Source organism: Melospiza georgiana, chromosome 1 (assembly GCF_028018845.1).
Source record: "Melospiza georgiana isolate bMelGeo1 chromosome 1, bMelGeo1.pri, whole genome shotgun sequence".
Classification (NCBI taxonomy): Eukaryota; Metazoa; Chordata; class Aves; order Passeriformes; family Passerellidae; genus Melospiza; species Melospiza georgiana.
The window spans coordinates 131402915-131421878 of record NC_080430.1 but is presented as its reverse complement, the minus strand read 5'-3'; the positions used below and the strand labels follow the sequence as shown (position 1 = coordinate 131421878).

Sequence of the window (18964 nt, the reverse complement as noted above, 5' to 3'; positions counted from 1 at the left end):
GATCTAAGCCCTTACCAAAACAAGAATCACAACATGCTTCTTATCTGAAGCACAGAGTTTGCCATTCAACACGTACAAGGAACCTGGAGGGTATTTCCTTCTCCCTAACAGCTCATCCTTGAAGCACAGAGTAATTTTTAAAATTTTTTTTATACAGTTCCCTATGTAAAACTCTTGTTTTCTAAATGTTTTGTTAAACATGCTATGAAAATGAACATAGAAAACTCAGAGTAAAACACTTTTTTTTCTCCAGGAATATCTTGGAAAAATAAATTCCGTAATAGCTTCCTAAAACTTCATGATTAGGACTTCAGCTAGAAACTCAAGTAAAAAAAGATGCTGCCAAATATATTTCATATCCTTATAAATATTTTCTCTTCTTCATATTGTGAAACTCTAACTATATTTCAAACATAGAGTCAGGGACCAGATTAGCAGCACAAATCAGAATTTTTCTCTAGGATAGCATTGACAAGTCCATTTTCACTTTATTATCACACAGATTGGACAATGAAGAATTCAGAATTCTTATAATTCTCATTTTCCTTATGTTACTAAAAGCCAGCTGTAACTAGCAGATGTTCAAAGAAATAGAAGAGAAGAAAATAATGTTTACTCTGTGTTCAAGTAGTAATAAAACACTGGTGTGCTTAGATTTCAAGCACAAGGGGAGAATGTTTGAGTACATTAAATAATGGTGTTTCTGTTTGTTTTAAATTAAATGCTGATTTATTGAACTCTCTCTTTCAAACAGCAACAGTAACAGACTATATCCCCATTATTTTGGACCTTTACAATTTGAAACAAACCCTTTAGATTCTCCTGGTGTTAAGTCACAGAGTAATATAGAGGGATATGATGGCTGACATCCATCCCTCCCTTAGCTCATGTTATGATTACTGTATTTATTGTGCATGCAGGATTCTACACTCCTTCCACATTTCTATATTTTCCATGCAAACAAAAATGGTTTGTGCCTACTGTGCCTATTGTTATCAATGCAATAATGATATGCAGGTGCAAGGTGTAAGAGAAATAAAAGATCCATAGGAAGAGTCTTACCTGAAAGCTAGACTACATTTATCCTAAATTAAACTCTTTTCAGCAAATCTCTAAGTACAATGACATTTAACAGCTTTAATTAGATTCACAGTGATTTCAAAAGTTGAAAGTTACTTTGAAGAGCCCTAACACTAGGAAAGTTTCAGTTAAGTCATGTCAAGTCTGATCCAAAACATTTAATGTATAAGATTAGCCAAATTTGAGGGGCCAACTCCAATGATACCAAGATGTGGTATCTTTAAAAACAGCCTTTTTAAAAAGGGGTTAACCATTTCAGTTGTCATTAGAACTATATTGCTCTACCTGTTACAACTTACCACACAAGGGATCTGTAAATTAGCAAAAAGCTTCAAAAATATGTCCTCAATATTTTAGCACAGATTAACCTGGTTCCTTAAGTGAGTGATCATTTGAGCATAGATTTAAGAATAAAATAAAAACAAATGCACCACTAGTTTCTTGGCTGGAATTCCCTTCCCCTAAGATTTTGTTGAGTACATTTGCTACTTTAGAGATGGCAAAAAATGTCAGCCTACCAAGTCAGAAATTGTCCAGACTAAGAAGTGCTGACCAAAAGCTATTGACAACCTGCTCACACCAGCATTGTTGTAATATGTTGCCACATTAGGGACTGCCTTTTTAGGCTGCTCTACCTGCAGAGCTGCCCCCAGTTCTTTATAATTTCACATGCAAACTAGAACATAGTAAGGACAGATACTTGTCTCCAGAACCAATAGCTAGGGCTGGCAATACACATGAAGCAAAAATTTAAAGGCAGTTAAGCCAGCTAGAGGAATGCACTTTTCCAATCTCAAATAACCAAATTCTCAGTGGTGAAATCATTATGGCCTCTTCATTTGAAGGATGCACATTTGCAGTGTCAGAGGATTTGGCATCTTTTTACTTAAACTCACATAAGAATCCATTGCAGTGGTATTTGACCAAGTAAGTGAATATATGCACTTGCAGATAGGAGAGAAATGAGTAGTAGCTTTCATTCCTGTGTCCCTTGCATCAGAGTTGAGGTGCACCTGTAGATCTGCACAGATTCAATTGCAAGGACTGCAGGAAAAACAACTGAGAAGAGTTCTAGACATGTCAAAAAAGAGGAAAAGTGTCTGTTCACAGCCTTCAACACTGGGCAATGCAGTTTGAAAGACACATTTTATAAAAAGTAATAATCATAGCATCTTTTTATTCCAGTGTCATGGAATTCCTGAGGTTTTCTCATTCTCAGTGGAATACTGAAACCATTATATTGGTCAATCTCCTATGGGATGAACAAGAAAAATTACATTAACTTAAAAGTTAACAAATTCATACAAAAATCTGAAGCATAGGACATCAATTGCATATCAAACTTTGTTGATTCATTGTTTTGTTCCTAGTAAAAACACAAAATTTTTTTTCTACCTGCCAGCTATAAATTCTCCTATAAATGTAAATATGTTATGGATTGAACCCAAAACCTTATCTGGAAATTTGTACATTTGCATATTAGAATTACTTACAATTGCACAAACCTGGTTATACATAATGCTTAGAAAATTCAGATTAAGACTTTGGCCTCATTTTATGACTTTCCAAATTGGGGATTGTACAGGCCCTGGGTTCTGGTGTGAATTCATCCCCAGATGAGAAGGTTTTGATAAGCAATTTCAGTATGACTGGAGTGAAGCAAGAAATGTGAGAAAGATTTAAGTCCAAGTGCTTTGTACTGCTGCCCAAAGGAATGGATATTGCTCTGCTCTAAACGAGCGCCTTGTGCAGCTGCTTGGCAGAATGATGTGATGGAAGCATGCAATGCACTGGCTGGTGTTGAACAGAGAGGCTAAACTGCCTTAACCTCCAACATCACTTCCCACTAACATAAATCTTGTATCTGACCCTGAAAGTCCACAGTAATGAAGACTCCCTTTATCTAAATTGATTCTAGCATTAAAATATTGTATTTCCCACAACTGCATTAAATTTTCTAATTCTAAACAACTTTTAAAAAAATTAAACTGATAAAGAAACATTTTATGTTTACAGTGAATAACCATGTATGTTCCTGGGTGATTACCAGTACTTGTCATTATTCTTATCCATCAAATTTCATTCTCACCATAGTTTCTTTCCCCAGGTGAATGCATATATACTTTGGAAAGCATTTTATTACTCTATTATAAAGCTGAGATAGCAATGGCTATCAAATGAAACAATGAGTAGCAGATACCCAGCAATCAAGGTTTGTTCTTGTTTCTAAGAGGAAGCAGGCAGCACACATAAGGAACACTCTGTTTGTCTCTACATGTCTCTTTCTGTAATAAATAGTAAAATATATATGACAATGTGTCATGTGAATCTGATTCACATTCTCTTAGGAGCATTTGGATTGACTGTCTTCTTGTGCCAAAGGTGAGTGCAGAATTTGGGAAGGCATCCCTTTCGTAAGCAGACTCTGAAGATTGGTTGCAGCTTGACTCTTTACGGTGTTCCAATGAAAACAAGTATAATTTTTCTGCAGCCTTAAAAGGCAAGCTTGAGAATGATACCAAATGTTGCAGCACATGTGTTGATTTGTTATGTTACATTTCAGCTGTTAGTTATGCTAATGGAACAGTTTCACATATTTAGTTTTGATGTATTTACTTTCATGGCTATGTGTATGTACTGCCTGGTAACACTGATTGTACGATGTTCTGCTGTCACCACCAGGCCAGCACTGGAAATAAGATTAGTAAAAAAGACCTGGGCCTTAAATTTTCAGCCATGCAACCACTACAAAAAGAATGTAAACTGGTGTGAAATGAAACAAAAATGAAAACCATCAGAGACTATAAGGTGAGCTCTGGCCTGAAACAAAACACACAGGAAAATGGTGATACAGAATAGATATGGTCAGCTTGGCGTGAGGAGGTCCCCAGCCACACACAGGCATGGATGGCTGCAGGAGACAGTCAGACTTAAGGGGACAATCAGTTGCCCACAGCCTCAGGCCATAAAAAGAGCTGGAGGGGAAAACAGCTGGGTAAACTGGGTTCAGTTTAACCCAGTACGAGATAGAAGAGGGAGGAACCCATGCCTTGGCCTCTGCTTGGAGTTTCGGTACAAATAACACTGATTTAGATGAGAATTCTGAACAAATATGCAAACTTCTGCTATTTTCCCAGTAAAACCTCCAAGAAGCAAAAGAAGACAAATTCAAGAATGTCCAGATGCTCAGGAACATGTCATATAAAGAGATTACTCTCACCTGCCCTCTACAGATATTTGTTTCAATGATATGTAAAGTAGTTTGCTCTATTACAGTATATATTGAAATATGTGGATAGGATATACTCCTACACAAGGTTTAGAGAGGAAAATCAGACCAAAGTTTCACAAAGTGATTTTAAAAGTTCCTTGTAGTTCTTCTAATGATATCACACTGTTGCAGTTTCTTTCCCTGATGGAATCAATGTACTTTGCCTTCAGCACCACTGGGGGCTAAGTGCATGCTCAATTAAAATACTCTTTTATAGGAAATATCGGTTCCACTTAACATTAAATGAAGGTCTAAAGATCTATTTAGGGGATGACAACCATGGTAAATATAATAATGATACCCTGACAATCATAAAAATTGAACAGGGCTAACAAAGATCAATTTTCATTATTGAGGTCATTATCTGAGGTCTGTACTATGAAATCTGCAATTCTAACCCACATAGGAGATGGAAGGAAAGGTACAGCACAATTAGTTGGTTTAGAAAAAACACTATCTCTGATGTTAACACTAAGCAGACAGCTTCCAAATATGACTCAGTGTAGCAAAGGGGAGTTTAGGTAAACTGAGTATAATAGATAAAACTGGGAACAGGCTGCAGAGCCTGGAAATCAAACTATGCATGTTTAATGTTTGAATCAAGAAATTCCATGGAAACAATCCAAAGAGCTTCTTTTATTGCCCACAACACAGATTTACTTTGGTGTGGGTTGTCAAGTTTTGGAAACTTTTTTATCTTCTTTTCAGTCTTTACATTGAACAAATGCATTTGTGAAGGGAACTAATAAATGTATTTTTGAAAGAAAAACACATTATTTACAACTTACTTGAGCTTGCTGGCATATTTGAAAAGGTTGAAGGGTTTCTTGGTAAAAAAGCTGATGATAAGCCTGTAGGTCGAACCAAAAGTACACGCAGTTCTTCCACAACTAGAGATGAAAAATATTGTAGGTTATTGCTACCCAAATATCACAATTTTATAAAAAATTGACTTTCCAAAGCAAGTAATTATTTAGCTCCTTGGGGTCATCATAAATCAAGCTCAATTTAAAATGGATTTAATCTTCTGTTGCATACTGGCAGAAGAACAACATATTTCATAGCATCGTCAGAGTGATACTCTATCTTTTATTGCATCCTTTATGCATAATTGGCCATTAAAATTGTTAACATTGTAGTTAACATTTGAAGAGTAACCACATTTCAGTGGCATAATGCCAGTGCTAAAGAAGAGATGCTGATAATGGACATGCAGAGTTTGTGCCATGGCAAAATAGCGTTTTGCAGCAAAACCCAAAATAATTAAATAGTGTGTACTTGACACATTGTACTGGGATTATCATTACATTTTTATTACACGCATTTCTGAGACCCAGAGTCTTGGCCTCATTTTATAAATTCAAACAAACAGCAAAAGATCTTTCAGAAGTCTAGATCTTTCCCCAAGTCCTCTGCTTTAATCATGCGTTTATAGGGTTTAGACCTTAAAAATACCCTGAAACTCCCATCACTGACCAATAAACAATCCATTCCAAAAAAGGTAGAGATGGGGAACTTTGTTCCACAAACTGTAGTCTTCCAGACCCGGAACATGAGTGAAATAGGCTTCACAGCTGAAGAGAAAACTTTAAGCAAATAATTTTGAAAGGAGCCTGGCACCTGGAAAGGCTAGAGACACTTGGGTGGTTGCCTATCTCCAATGGAAAAATAAGTTTCTTTCATTTAGATTTCTTTCCATGCACATTTAATAGTTTTAGCTGAAGGTATTTAGCTTTGGAAACATTAGATCTTGCCTTCTAGAAGCGAGAGGCATTTCTAGCTACTGCTGCTGGATTCTGGGTTGTGCTAGTGGTGAAACAGATGTCCATCTTGATTGCATTCAAACCTCCCCTAAAGACTCAATTTTTCTGCAAAGCCACTAAACACTAACTCAATATGCATAAACTGTTCCAATTCAATCCTCAATTTACACCAAGCAATGAATGATACATCTGCTGACTACATAAAAGAAATAGTGTTTATGTCTCAGACATACAAGGAGATTCATGGAAGCATAAGAAAGTTTTAAAAATATTGGAGATTTTGGACCCAAAAAGTAAGAAGAAATCAAATTATTGTTAGTAATAGAACAGCATTTTTTTAAAAAGGTTTTTTGTGGGTTAAGACCTCTTTTTTTTTGTGCCAAGTTAATGGTTAACTTTTAAAAATGAGTAGCCTTTTTTTTATCCCTGATGGTACAATAAGAATTCCAATGGGTTTGAGACAGTAAGAATCTGACAGCTTGGTTAAGACCTGTCATTAGTTTGCATATATACGTGAACAGTTTATTATTGTTGAGGGATTGAAGTCTCACAAGTAATAACTCATCCAGTCATCAATCTTTCTTTCTCCATTTCTTTTTTTTTCAGTCTGGCTGCCCTCTATAACTTGGCATTCAGTCAACTGTGGACTAAATTATCACAGAGTAGGAAAATATTCATACCTTATTCCCTGACTTCTCACAGAATTGTGTGAAGTAGTAGCCTGCTCTGTTCTCCAAATAAAGAGACTGCAGCATGCTTTCAATTCCTGATCCCCTGAAGACCACACTGCTAGCAACACTTTTCCCCTGGACAAATAAAACATAGTTATACAGCAAGGAATAACAGGCTTTCATTATTTTCAAATGTCACTACATTGCAAAGGAAGGCCATGAAGTGTTTTCAATTAGTATCTTCATCCCAAGGAAGTAGACTCCATTTTCTACTACATATGCAATTGATCATGGCCCTTACCACCATTTTCCCACTAAATATTCACATCCAATGGAATAAATCTGATGACTGAAGACATGTAGAGAAGCTAAGTGATTATAGCATCCCTTAGGTGGTTCCTCAATACTTAAAACAGAAAAACAAACCTGGCCTTAATTCTGTCATTAAGTCTTTAGCTCTGTGGAATTCCAGTGATACTCAATGACATCAGTTAGCTGTCAAAGGTTGTCTCAGCTCAGGCTACTGTGTTTTGAATTAAGAGAAGTTAAGAGGTGGCTATTTGGTCAAGATTCAAAACATTTAACTATTATGGAACAAAAGATACATCTTCTGGGGTTACACCACTGACATGAGCAACAAAATCATGAGCAATTTAGCGAGCCAGAAATCCATGCTCATTACCACAGCTCCCAGAGCATTTGAGGAAGAATACATCCATTTTGTCAATGCTCACAGAGAAGGCAGAAGAGGCTTCTGTAAGTAAATTAGCTTCTGACGATCACAAGAGAGAAATTATGGCTGATTTGCTGTCTCTGATAGCAGAAGTGGAAGCAGATGAGTGTGGTGGCTGGCAATCAGCTTCTCTCCAAATAGGAGAGAAGGGCAGGAGGAAATCAGACTTTTGAAGCAGAGTAGGAAGATTTCCCTCCCCAGTATGAAGTTAAACTATGAATCCCTGCATTCCCCTTTGCTTCATATTTGTGATGGCAAACTGTGAGGTCTTGACTGTAGGTTCCAGTCTAACCAGTGTAAATGTATGATATTTTCTTCTGTTGGTAAGAGAGAAACTGCATATTACGTATAAAAACTAATATTTCATGGTGTAAACTTTTGCTGAATGTACATTCCTAACTGCAAATGTCCCCAAATTGCAAAGACTAACCTTTTTTTTTTCTGTCAAAAACAAGGTAAAATGATTGCAGTGAAGAAATGAATAAAGTGTGATTTTGAAGGGCAAAACAAACAAGCATGTATTCAAGTGCTCAGCAAACTCCATGCACATGTGGGTGGGCCCAGATTTCTTAAATTTTTTTTTTTTTTTAGTTGTAAGGCTATGGGTATCAATACCTCCATGAAAGAGCAGGCTGTTTTGAGACCATTCCACAAACAAGAAGGTTTTTGGATATATTTTAGATTGCCAGATGTTGACATCTCATATGTTTGATTTGTCAGCATTTTAGCAGTTATTGAGAAAAGGCTCATCTGTGCAGCCTGTCTCTCTTGAGGTTTGCTCAACTATTGCTTAGCAGGCAGTAATTCAACAAAGAAAAGAATGAAGTACACAAGCAATAAAGAGGGATTGTACAAATGAACCTTCTTCCTCTATGAATGTTATAACTTTAATGACTTTCTAAGGCAGATTCAGTTTTCTCTGTAAGTCTGATATACTTTCCTAGGCAATGATTCCACTGAAGCATTTATCCAGAGAGCTTTCCATCATAGCCTACTGAACACATGGTCACTATGGAGAAGATCCACACTTTCTAGTGAAAATAAACCTCCGTGTGTGCCATGATTTCCTATCCAATAGGTGACATATACAACAGAGAAAATGCTGACATTCTAATGATACCTCTGCATAAAGCATTGACATTCATAAAATTAAACCAAGTTCTCTTCATTTTTGACTACTTCATACTGCAGAATAAAGTGTTTTAACCCATGATTCAAGACAAGTAATATTTTCAAGTCATACTTACATGGAGAAGCTCAGCATAGGTGTACTTTCTATGACCCTGGTATTCTGAGTCTTTAGTCCCATCCAGAGCTAAGCTATGAATCATGTCTGTGCTCACTGACATTGGCCTGGATCACAAACAAAAAAATCTTCAATACATATTTAAGAAAAATCTAAGGCTGCTTATAGAATAAATAAATAAAAAGCGGCAAAAAACTGGTGTAATGATAAAGTGAATAGAGAGGAAAAAGTACACGGAGTTTAAATTTACAATGAAAAAAAATGTAGAATACCTTTTTCATATTGCTCTGTGGAAATCATTGGCATAGCATGACTCTATGGGTTAGCATTTTTGACAGGTTAAAAGAATATGAATGTGTAGAATATTGACTATTACATAAGAGAAAACATTTGTATTTGGGGAAATAAACTCTTTTGTGTTGTGGCATAAACAAGTGAGAAACTCATCAGCCAGGGAAGACTTCTCCATGCAAACAATCTGTACCATAACTGTGCTTCACTAAGAAGATAATTGTAATAAAGTATTAATGAAAACAGTAGAATCTAAAATACTTCCATAAATATTTGAGGTGTATTGCTCTGCAGAAAGATACACAAGGGACTTTAGTACTTACCGCATTCTAATGCTAGAAATATCATCCCTTTGGAGAGTCCGACTTCCTGTGAGAATAGGTAGTAATCCTGATGACCTCTTCAAAGAGAAATTTGGTTTAGCTAGTTTTAATAAAATTGTTGGTGAGTTTGTTCTACTTTTGTAAAAGACTTTACAGAAAAATAAGGAAATTCTGATTATTTTTCCACCTTTGTGTTTTCTTAACATGTTCTCATTGACTGGTCAAAAACAGTCAAGAGTTTCCAAGAGCATTCTTCCTTGTCAATCACAATATGTGAAATGGCAAGTTGCAAAAATTTCTGAATATTTTTCAAGATTTTTCAGCATACCTTAATAACCACTACAGCTTAGAAAATGCATTTTTAACAGGTGGAAATATGCTACAAGCACATTGTACAGAACTACAGAAGATGTCAGGTGAAGAGCATGTGAACATGTTTTGTGAAACTTTAGGATGATTAACTTAAGTCAGCTCACTGTAAGAGAGATACAATCACTCAGACTGGGAGAGAAAGAGGTCATTCTGACACACCATCACTTATTATTTTGAACAAAATCATACTCTGACCTTTTGGAGATGCCAATTGCATTCAGAGTGCCCTCAGAAATTCACCCAGAGCTGCTGCTTTACCTAAGCTCTTGCAAGCACAATGTAGTTAGAAGATTCAAAAGTCAAAATTTCTTGTAGGAAAAAAGAAATAATAGCAAGAAATGGGCCATTTGGTGACTCTGTGAATGTTCATGGTACCAGATCCTAATTTGTGTCAAATTCAACAGGGACTGAGAAACCGGCAAGTTCCTGTCTGCCTGACCTACAGCTGGTCCTGGCTCATTAGCACACCTTGTGAACTGGTCACTGTAAGACACAGGTGCTTCTTGCTCCCATTTCTGCCATGATCATCAGGAACATGGCTTCTGAATCCAGTTTCTGCTAAACAGGAAATCTGTCCCACTATTTTCCTCCATTATCTCCATGAATCAGATTTCAAAGGAAGTAATTGTAGCCCCAAATTATCCAACCTAAAGTAACAGAGGTTACTGACAGAGCATGGTGACAAATCTGTGGCATAGCCTATATAGTTCTTGATACTGGAACCACAATTTCAATCCACATTCTCCAAATACCAAGTATTCTGAGGCTTAACACTGTATTGCTGAAAATCTGTAATTTTTATTGCAGTTACCTCTCATACTCAGGCTTTCAAGGAAGAAAAGTGACAAAACTGAACTGGCCACCTATAAGCTACAAACTGTGAAAAGGTCTGTTGAGTGACTCATGGACCTCTGTAGAAAGTAAACATGTGTAAATGATTGAAGGGCTGTAGTGATAGAAAATGAGGAGAATTCTGACTTTTTTATAGACATGAGGAATAGATCCAGGTTAACTGTAGTGAAAATGTAAGAATTACTCTGGATTAAGACAAGGCCGAGTGGTGAAGCTGCATTGCTAGAGACTTAATTTTGCAGTTCTGAGAACTTCCAGCTAAAATAACTATCCAAAGGACTTAGGAAATAGCCAGGGTGTAACTGAGAAGATAATTTGACTCTATTTATAGCAACTTTTTGCATGAAGTATAATGAAATTTCATTGCATTTTTATATGTAACCATCTTCAATATATCAGCTGGCTAAATATTTACTTAAAAACCTTTCTCTTGTTCCATTGAATTCAAGGAGTTTTGTCATTATTTTTGGCAGGAAAAAGCTTTGTTTTCCAATGTTGTGATCCTACTTACCTGAAGAAGGGAAGGTGGCAGGTCAGACTTTTGGGTCAATGGCAACAATGATACTATTTGTGGGAAAGGATCAACATCCATTCTTGGCCTCTCTTGACATGTGTGCCAAAACTTCAGTTTTGCACTGGCAGCATCTATTGCTGTTGAATGAGTGACACAAAATCTGGGACCCCTAGGGAGAAAAAAGCTAATAAGTAGAACTTTCCAAAGTAATGAAACAATGGGCTGTTTAGCAGTTTTTTTCAGTGACGTTGTTTACTGTACCAAGACATGGTGCTATATGCACCTAGGATTAAAAATCAGTTACTGTCAAAGGTGTGTTTAGATACTGCATGCTTCCAAATCTAAAAGCAGACTACACATAAGTAAACTTAAGTTGCAAATTCTGCACCATTACAAACCCTTCTATCAGTCTGCAGGAAGGTATGCTCCATCCATCCTACAGCAAAGCATAGGAAAGGATTGTAGGCCAGGACAGAGACCACAAGTCATGTGAGGATCTATAATTCCAGGTTTATGCCTAGAATTTGTTGAACCCCCTGGGGGAGGAGAGAACATCTTCAAAAATTTAGCCCATATTTTGGAAATAGGTTAGATTTTATATCCTCACTTAAGCTGTTAATATGTAAAAGGCATTTTGTATGACAGGCATTGAACAGTAAAGTCTCAGGCTCAAATCCCATGAAGGCATATACACAGAGCATCCTCAGAACTTGGGAAGGGTAGTATGGGGAACAGGTTAGGACAGAATTAAGCTACTGTGCCTGGAAGAGTTTCCCTGTCCTGCAGACTAAACTTTAACTTTAACCCAAGGCAGAGATCCACAAAGCAGCTCAGATTCTCTGGTAGAAAAATGACAATGGCTTATTAAAGCAGATCTACCAGGCTTCTCAGCAGATTGCAATGCAGTTTAGGCTCAGCCAAAAATTAATGTGCTAGTACTTACACTGACATTGTTTCTAACAATTGCACTGGTATAAGTGGCATGAAATAATAGGCTTATCAAAGAAAATGGATGTTTATTAAACAATAGAATTTTATTTCATGTCCATTTCTTCATACCAGTAAAGAAGTAGTGGTTTCACTACTTCAGGCTGAATCCGTCTTAAATGCATTATATTCCACTGATCTCCATGCATTAGCTCAAGTCTGACCAACACTTCTGAACTGAGGAAATAGTCTCCACTGCTCAGCAGGTACAGTTTTTTCATCTTACTGAGTTGCCTGCAGTCAACAAAAATAGTCACATAAGCATGTATCAAATGCTGTACAGAACTGAGTACAATTTATCCTACTGCTTAAGCTGCTGCCATGCAACATGTTTTTAATTGCAAGTGGCAGAAGCCAAAATATTTTTTCCACAAATTAGAGACAGGTTGTGTATAAGACAAAATGTATAGTGCTATAAAATAGACTATGTGAATCCAGCAGGATCTTTCATTAAAGGAGTTTGTCATACTGATGTCCTACTCATGAATTTAATTTCTTTTATTCTTTAGATTCTTTCTGTTGCCATCTGTTTTCCAAATCTCTTTCTAACACAGCCTTAATAATATGATTCTGACTTCATGTAAGCCTTGCAAACATGACTCTGCAAAGAGTTTTATCAGCTTCAGTAGAGTCATTCCAAATCTTGTCAGGACACACATTAATTGTGTCTGTTTACTCAGACATTACAATTTACTCTGAAATCTCAAAACCTGCATTAATCTCTCCAGGTTACAAGTATTAAAGCAATGGGAATAACTGTTAAATAACAGGAAGTACCTTTGTTGCCTTGTAGTGTTCTTAAGAGCCTTTAGTCTTTCAATATCCATCCAGAGCCACCAGTACCTCTCCCCAAGTGTTCCTTTAATGAACTTCTTGAATCTTTCAAACTCGTGTCTGTTGCCAGTGTCATAAGTCCCGTGACTAAGACACCAGGCAGCCCTGCTGTCTGGCCCAACACTTTCAGAACTTGGACTTAAGATTCCTTGTTTTCTTTCATCTTCCTTGCAATCTAAGGCTGTAAGTAGAGAAGAACTTAGGTTAAAGAGTGACTGCAGCACCATGAGCAAATTCATTATTCACTAGCTTGTGTGTAAACACTTCAGGCTGTTTTGTGGAACTTCACGTTACTTTCAATGTCAGCAGCTGACGGGAGGGTCAGCTCTGAAATGGGTTCCTTCATTGCATTTTGAGAGGATATTGGTGTGAATTCTTCCATTGTCTGAGAAGTTGAGCTTCCCTGTTCATCTTCCTCTTCTGCTGCACTGTGCCATTTTGGGCGTACATAAACTCTTGACCGCGTGTGGGAGACAGCTTCAGCAACGGCCACAGAGTAGACCTCCTCAGCCCCTCTGGACCTCTCACTGGTAACACTGGCTTCTGCAGATGCTGGCCCTGAAGGGGAAAGTAAACTCTGTTTGTGGCATTCCTTAGACAGATAACCTGTTTCTTTGCCTAACTAGTCAGACATTCCCTTCAACTTCCTCTGAAAATAAGCCACATCTAACCAGTGCTGGCCACTGTCACAGACAGACACTTGGATTAGGAACATGGCAGAGAGATTCCCTGCTCTGCAATTACATAATTTCCTAACTATATATGGCAAAATGTGTTGATATTAACATAAAAATCAGTGTGATTTTAAATATCTTTTCTTAATTCTAAACTATTTCTCGTTTTCACTTGACAAAGAAAAATCATAGCCTCTTGACATAGGTCTATGAAATGAAACATGGAGAATCATTTCTCAGGACCTAAGGCAATTAGGGAAAGAGATACATCTCTGAGAATGGAAAGAGAGGAAGCTCCTAACATATAAGCTGAGGCTTCTCCTCCCCTTGCTACTGTGTAAAAAGCAGAAGCAAGGCTGTGCAATGAGGTATATGTCCATATGTGCATCTGTGTTTTCTCTCCCAGAACCTCTGGAACTTGCCGAACAATTTCAAATAAATTTGAAGATAGACAGGATTCCAAATTATTACATCTTACAAGATTCATAAAAGTTGGCAGCCAAAAGACCTTTAAGTACCCAACATAAACACCCTAAGAAGATGGCTGAAACACATCATATGCTATCAAATACCCAAAGAATCCAGACAAGAAAGTCTTTCAAAACATATGAATGCCTCTCCCCCCCCAAAAAAACCCAGAACAACTCAACTGAAACTTACAGATTTCTATGAGACAGAAATGTGTAAGAAAAGAAACTACTACTATCACAAAATTAGTTGGCTACTAGATCAAACTTTCACTTAATGTTGTAGCTATGGAAAGAAACAATTGCCTGTCTGAAGCCTCAGATGCCATGTGATACTCAGAAGGTAACAAGTGGAGTTAGCAATAACTCCTTAGAAGGCCTTTCCTTTCCAGCTAGTCTGAGTTGTGTTACAAACCACAGGGTTATGTAACCCCTGTGAACTCTTGTTACTTACCCAGAAGGGGACCTTTTCCAGGCAATGATTCATCTCTTTTATGCTGCCCAGGCAAATGCTGAGTATCTTGAATTTTACTAGAAACTACAGGATGCGTATATGAATCTGTTGTTTCCACAGAACCACCTTGTTTTGCCAAGGTAAACCAATCCTTTACCTGAGAAACTGTAGCCTAGGAAAAGAAGTTTCATAGAACAATTTAAATTTCTCTGTTTATTGCCATATTTCTGAGAGCTACAGCTTACTGTCCATAGGAATTCTGTGCAGTCTGTTTGTGTAGATTTCTGTAAGGGTAGTTCCCAATGCAAAGGTGTGTGACAGTAGCTGAGCATACTTGTATGAGCTGAGCTTCTGTTTAAGTTGTATTACAACTCATCAACCTTCTTCTATAGTATAAAAAAACTTTGAATATAAAAGCTATTTAGAGAATCAGAGAACCAGAAAATGGTGTAGGTTGAAAGGAACCTTGAAGATCATCTATTTCCAACCCTTTGGCACTAGACTAGGTTATTCAAGAGTCAGTTGTCCCATTAGATTGTGACCTCAGTTAAAATAATTCTACCCAATTCATTCAATCTATCTTGATGTTACACCTACTAAATATGTTTATTTTACCTCGCCAAGTGATACATAGAACTTCTTCATAGTCAATGAAGTCAATGAAGAGTCATCCTCCTCCTCCTCAGGAGAGGGAGAACTTGGGCTTTGCTTCCTCATCCTTATCCAGGGAGAGTAGTCACTATCTATAATGAAATTAATGCCAGTCTTGCTCCATTCTACTTGTGATATCAATTTAGCTAGTCTGAAATTAAATGTTGAGACAAGAAAATAATTAATTTTAGCTTTTAATCAGAGAAACAGGTAATTTCCTCAAAGAACTAGCAATTTTAAAAAACCGTCTATCTAAAAAAATGGTTACAGAGAACTTCATAATGCTTTTTTCATAGAATAATGGAATTATAGAATATCTTGATTTGGAAGGGGCCCACAGGTATCAATCCAGCTAGGTATTATTTCAGCCTTCAACAGCCGTCACATTTGTAAATGCCACTACTGCACTGCACAGCTCACCAGCACACAATAGTGCCCTACTTGCATTACCAAGCTTTACCAGTACACTTCTTTCAGGATTTTGCATGTATCTCAGCAGTTCCAAGCCCTGCCAAGATTCCCTTGAACATTTTGTTCACTAAAATTGAACTGTTTTCCCAGACTGCAGAAGTCCTGTATCACTACCAAAGACTACACCTCCAGTTCCTGACAGAAGCAGACTTCCAGCAGGAATGCCACAGCACTGATTACACTGATGGAACTTGCAGCTGAGAACAAGACAGCTGGCACTCTTGTGTTGAGCTGGCTGCCCTATGGGGATTCCAAAGTACTGTTCCAAAGAACAGTTCACAAGTGCTACTCTGTGTTAGTGTGAACATATTGCAGTGTTCAGGAAAGGCAATTTTAGAACCACATGACAACAGTGAGGATGCTCTGGCCCCAAGAACTGGGCAGAACTTAGTTAAGTTAGAAACAAGTACAAAGCCAACCAAGTCACATGTGAAGGGAAGATGAAGCCTACACTTGAGCCTACAACCAAGTGAATGCTCAGTTTTATTTGTGCCCACTATTGGAGACCTATTAGAATTTATTTCTAGAGTTAGGGTGTCTTCATCTTCACATCTGAACTTACCTTGATTCTGATTCAGAAAAGCAGCTTGAACTACTGATGTCAGTTGAAATTAGGTACATGCTTAAAGATGGTTTTATGCAATTCTCTTGGTAACTCTGCTTAATCAAACAGTTTGCTAGAGCAGAAGATCAAAGTTATTGTTTCATGGGGCCCAGATATGTGTAAAGCAGGCTGTTAACAAAGGTATAATTCAGCACTCTCACAGTTTGCTTGTTCTTTGCACACTTTTCCCCCTTGAACTTAGGTGCGGTTTCCAGGTTATCAAAAATAAAAAACATTTTACATTTTTTAAATGTATAAGTCTATACCCCAGTAGCCACTTTGCCATTACAATCAGCAAATATGAGTTTTGTGAACCATATTTCCAGGCTGCCTCTCCTTTTGGACCCCTAAAATATGCTACAATCATCTGCATCTAGTTAGACACAGCCTTAAGGGATATAGAGGTAGGTCCTCCCAAAAATGCACACTAGATCTCCTGAATATCTGCTGAATGGACATCTGGAAAAACACTGCAAGTTTTTAACAGTAAATCATCCAGCTACGTCATGGCATCCCACAGAGGACTTTGTTAAACTCTGACAGAGGCCCCAAAGACACTAGACTAATAATTAAAATAAAAAACACTTCCTGTTTTTTTCTAAATTAATTTCATAGACTTGTAACTTCTACTTATATGGCTTACATATTTATTAGCAAAAGATGCATTGCTAACATGACTTCTCTGAGGTACAGAGATTTAGAAATCAGTAAATCCCATTCTTACCCTCTTTGTAATGGTGTAGTATAGGATGTAATTCATGGTCAAGGAAAATAAAAGCATGAGTGAAAAAAGTCACTAACTTTATCCAGGTCACTAAAACATTACAATAAAGAGAACAGGACAAGAGAGGGCAAAACCACTTTAAGAATACTACAGAGATTAATTAAACAAAAGAGGAAAATGTAAAAATTTATAAATAAAAGACACCATAAAAGATTGCAATACCTGTATTCAAAGTAACAGTCACTTTCTAGAAACGCTGGAAGCCTTTCTTTCTTAATCCACTCAATTGCTTGTTCTTGATCAAGTTGCTATTAAAAAAGAAATGCCAAATTTTTGCAATTCTTTACTTTCTTGACTAACTTGCCACTTAACTGATTCTCTACATCCCCCTTCTACAGAAGCATTGTCTCAGGAAAACAAATACAGAATGAACATCACCTTTACGCTGGAAAAATTACTTTCCTATTAAAAGCTAAGAAGATCTAAACCTGATTTCACCTATTAAGAGTTCAAATTTTGTAACAAATCATGAGTGGTTTTTCTTCAGAAATAATGTGTGCATGAATCATTCTTTTACTGCACAATTTCAAATGCAAATTACATGCACAAAAAATTTCTGCAGCAGGAAACTGCTGCTTTCTGACTTTGACACATTTTATAAATAATAGATATTATTTTTCCTCAAAAATTTGAAGAGTAAAGAACCTTAAATTAAGTTATACTTTCATAATGAGAAAGCTCTGGAAAATAAAACCAAAATAAAACAAATAGAAATCCAATTAGTTATCACCTCTCATGCTTTTATGTGTTGGATCACTGCATAACTGCATTGTACACAGTAATTCTCATAGTGGAAACCCACGCTTGGTATCACCTGGGGCCACAACAAATTTCTGCTCAGGTAGTCTAAGCCTCAGTGCCTCATTGAAGCAGAAAGAGAGGGGCCTCCAAGGAGTAGTTTGGGGGGTGAAAGGGAAATGTTGAGCAGCAAGTTACACGGAGACTGCTAGTTCCAATGAAGTAAGAGTAAGATCTCTGACTATGGCCACAACGATCCATAGCTGCTTCCCTTAGAAATTACGTACAGCCCTTCCTAGTATTTTTTTAATAGTGTACTTTTTCCACTCTTAGGGGATGATCTATTTTATTCATCTGAGGTGCATTTTTCCTTTACTGAAGGCGAGACTAATTATTTTGAAGAATGTAGTAACTACCCTTGTCCATAAAAACAGGTGAAGTTTGGGCAAGGATGGATACTACTTGTTATATCAGGTAACCAGTTTATGTAGATCACAGCTTGAATTTTCTTTCCATGAGCTAATATTCCATTCGGGGCAAGGGTTATTTCTGCCTCATACGTATCTGTAGGGGATTAAAAAAATCTGAATTACTCAGAAAGTGGGTGGTTTCATTTAGAGAGAAGAAAATATTTCAAAATATGGAAAGCTTATGTTGGCAGTGGCTCATACAATGTAATTTTGTGGAGATGGAGACTAATTACTCCCAACCACACAGTGTATGCTTCTTCTTGGCAATTGACAAGTTTTTTTGAAACACAGAAGATAGTTTCTTTATTTTGGCATTTAATATTTATGCATTTAATGACTTACAGCCCAGTTTTTTATCTGAATGATTCATAACATGCTCACGTCTGTACATAGCTGGTACACAAAATTATATGTCATATCAGAAGGAAAAAATTTCTATTCTTTCCTCATCCCCAGAGAAAGATGCTACATTTAATCTGATGGAGTTTGTTACCTTGGTTAGTTTCTTTACCCAATCAGCCTCAGACCTTGCTAGGACTCAATCCAGCAAAGCTTTTAGCACGTGTTTAAGTTTAAGCATGTGTTTAACTTCCCTTGATTAAAGTTAAAAACATACTTAAGTGCTTTGCTGAACTGGGGTTTCTCTGAAGTAAGGTATGTGGGATGCCAGCCAGTTTCTTTCCATAGTTGTGATCTATTTTACACAAGTCCACA

The 18964-nt window shown here is 37.1% G+C and overlaps 1 protein-coding gene across 1 annotated transcript in view; it reads right to left on the bottom strand.

The window, feature by feature from the left end:
* Window positions 1-18964, bottom strand: part of RGS22 (regulator of G protein signaling 22) — a 60029-nt gene that overhangs the window by 26864 nt on the left and 14201 nt on the right. The window contains exons 5-15 of the mRNA XM_058028288.1: window positions 17205-17290; window positions 15148-15334; window positions 14533-14704; window positions 13232-13495; window positions 12881-13118; window positions 12176-12337; window positions 11114-11285; window positions 9379-9455; window positions 8766-8871; window positions 6795-6920; window positions 5140-5241 (exon numbers count right to left, since the gene is read on the bottom strand). Of these exons, the coding sequence (XP_057884271.1) occupies window positions 5140-5241; window positions 6795-6920; window positions 8766-8871; window positions 9379-9455; window positions 11114-11285; window positions 12176-12337; window positions 12881-13118; window positions 13232-13495; window positions 14533-14704; window positions 15148-15334; window positions 17205-17290 (1692 nt within the window). The remainder of the gene's footprint in view (window positions 1-5139; window positions 5242-6794; window positions 6921-8765; window positions 8872-9378; window positions 9456-11113; window positions 11286-12175; window positions 12338-12880; window positions 13119-13231; window positions 13496-14532; window positions 14705-15147; window positions 15335-17204; window positions 17291-18964) is intronic.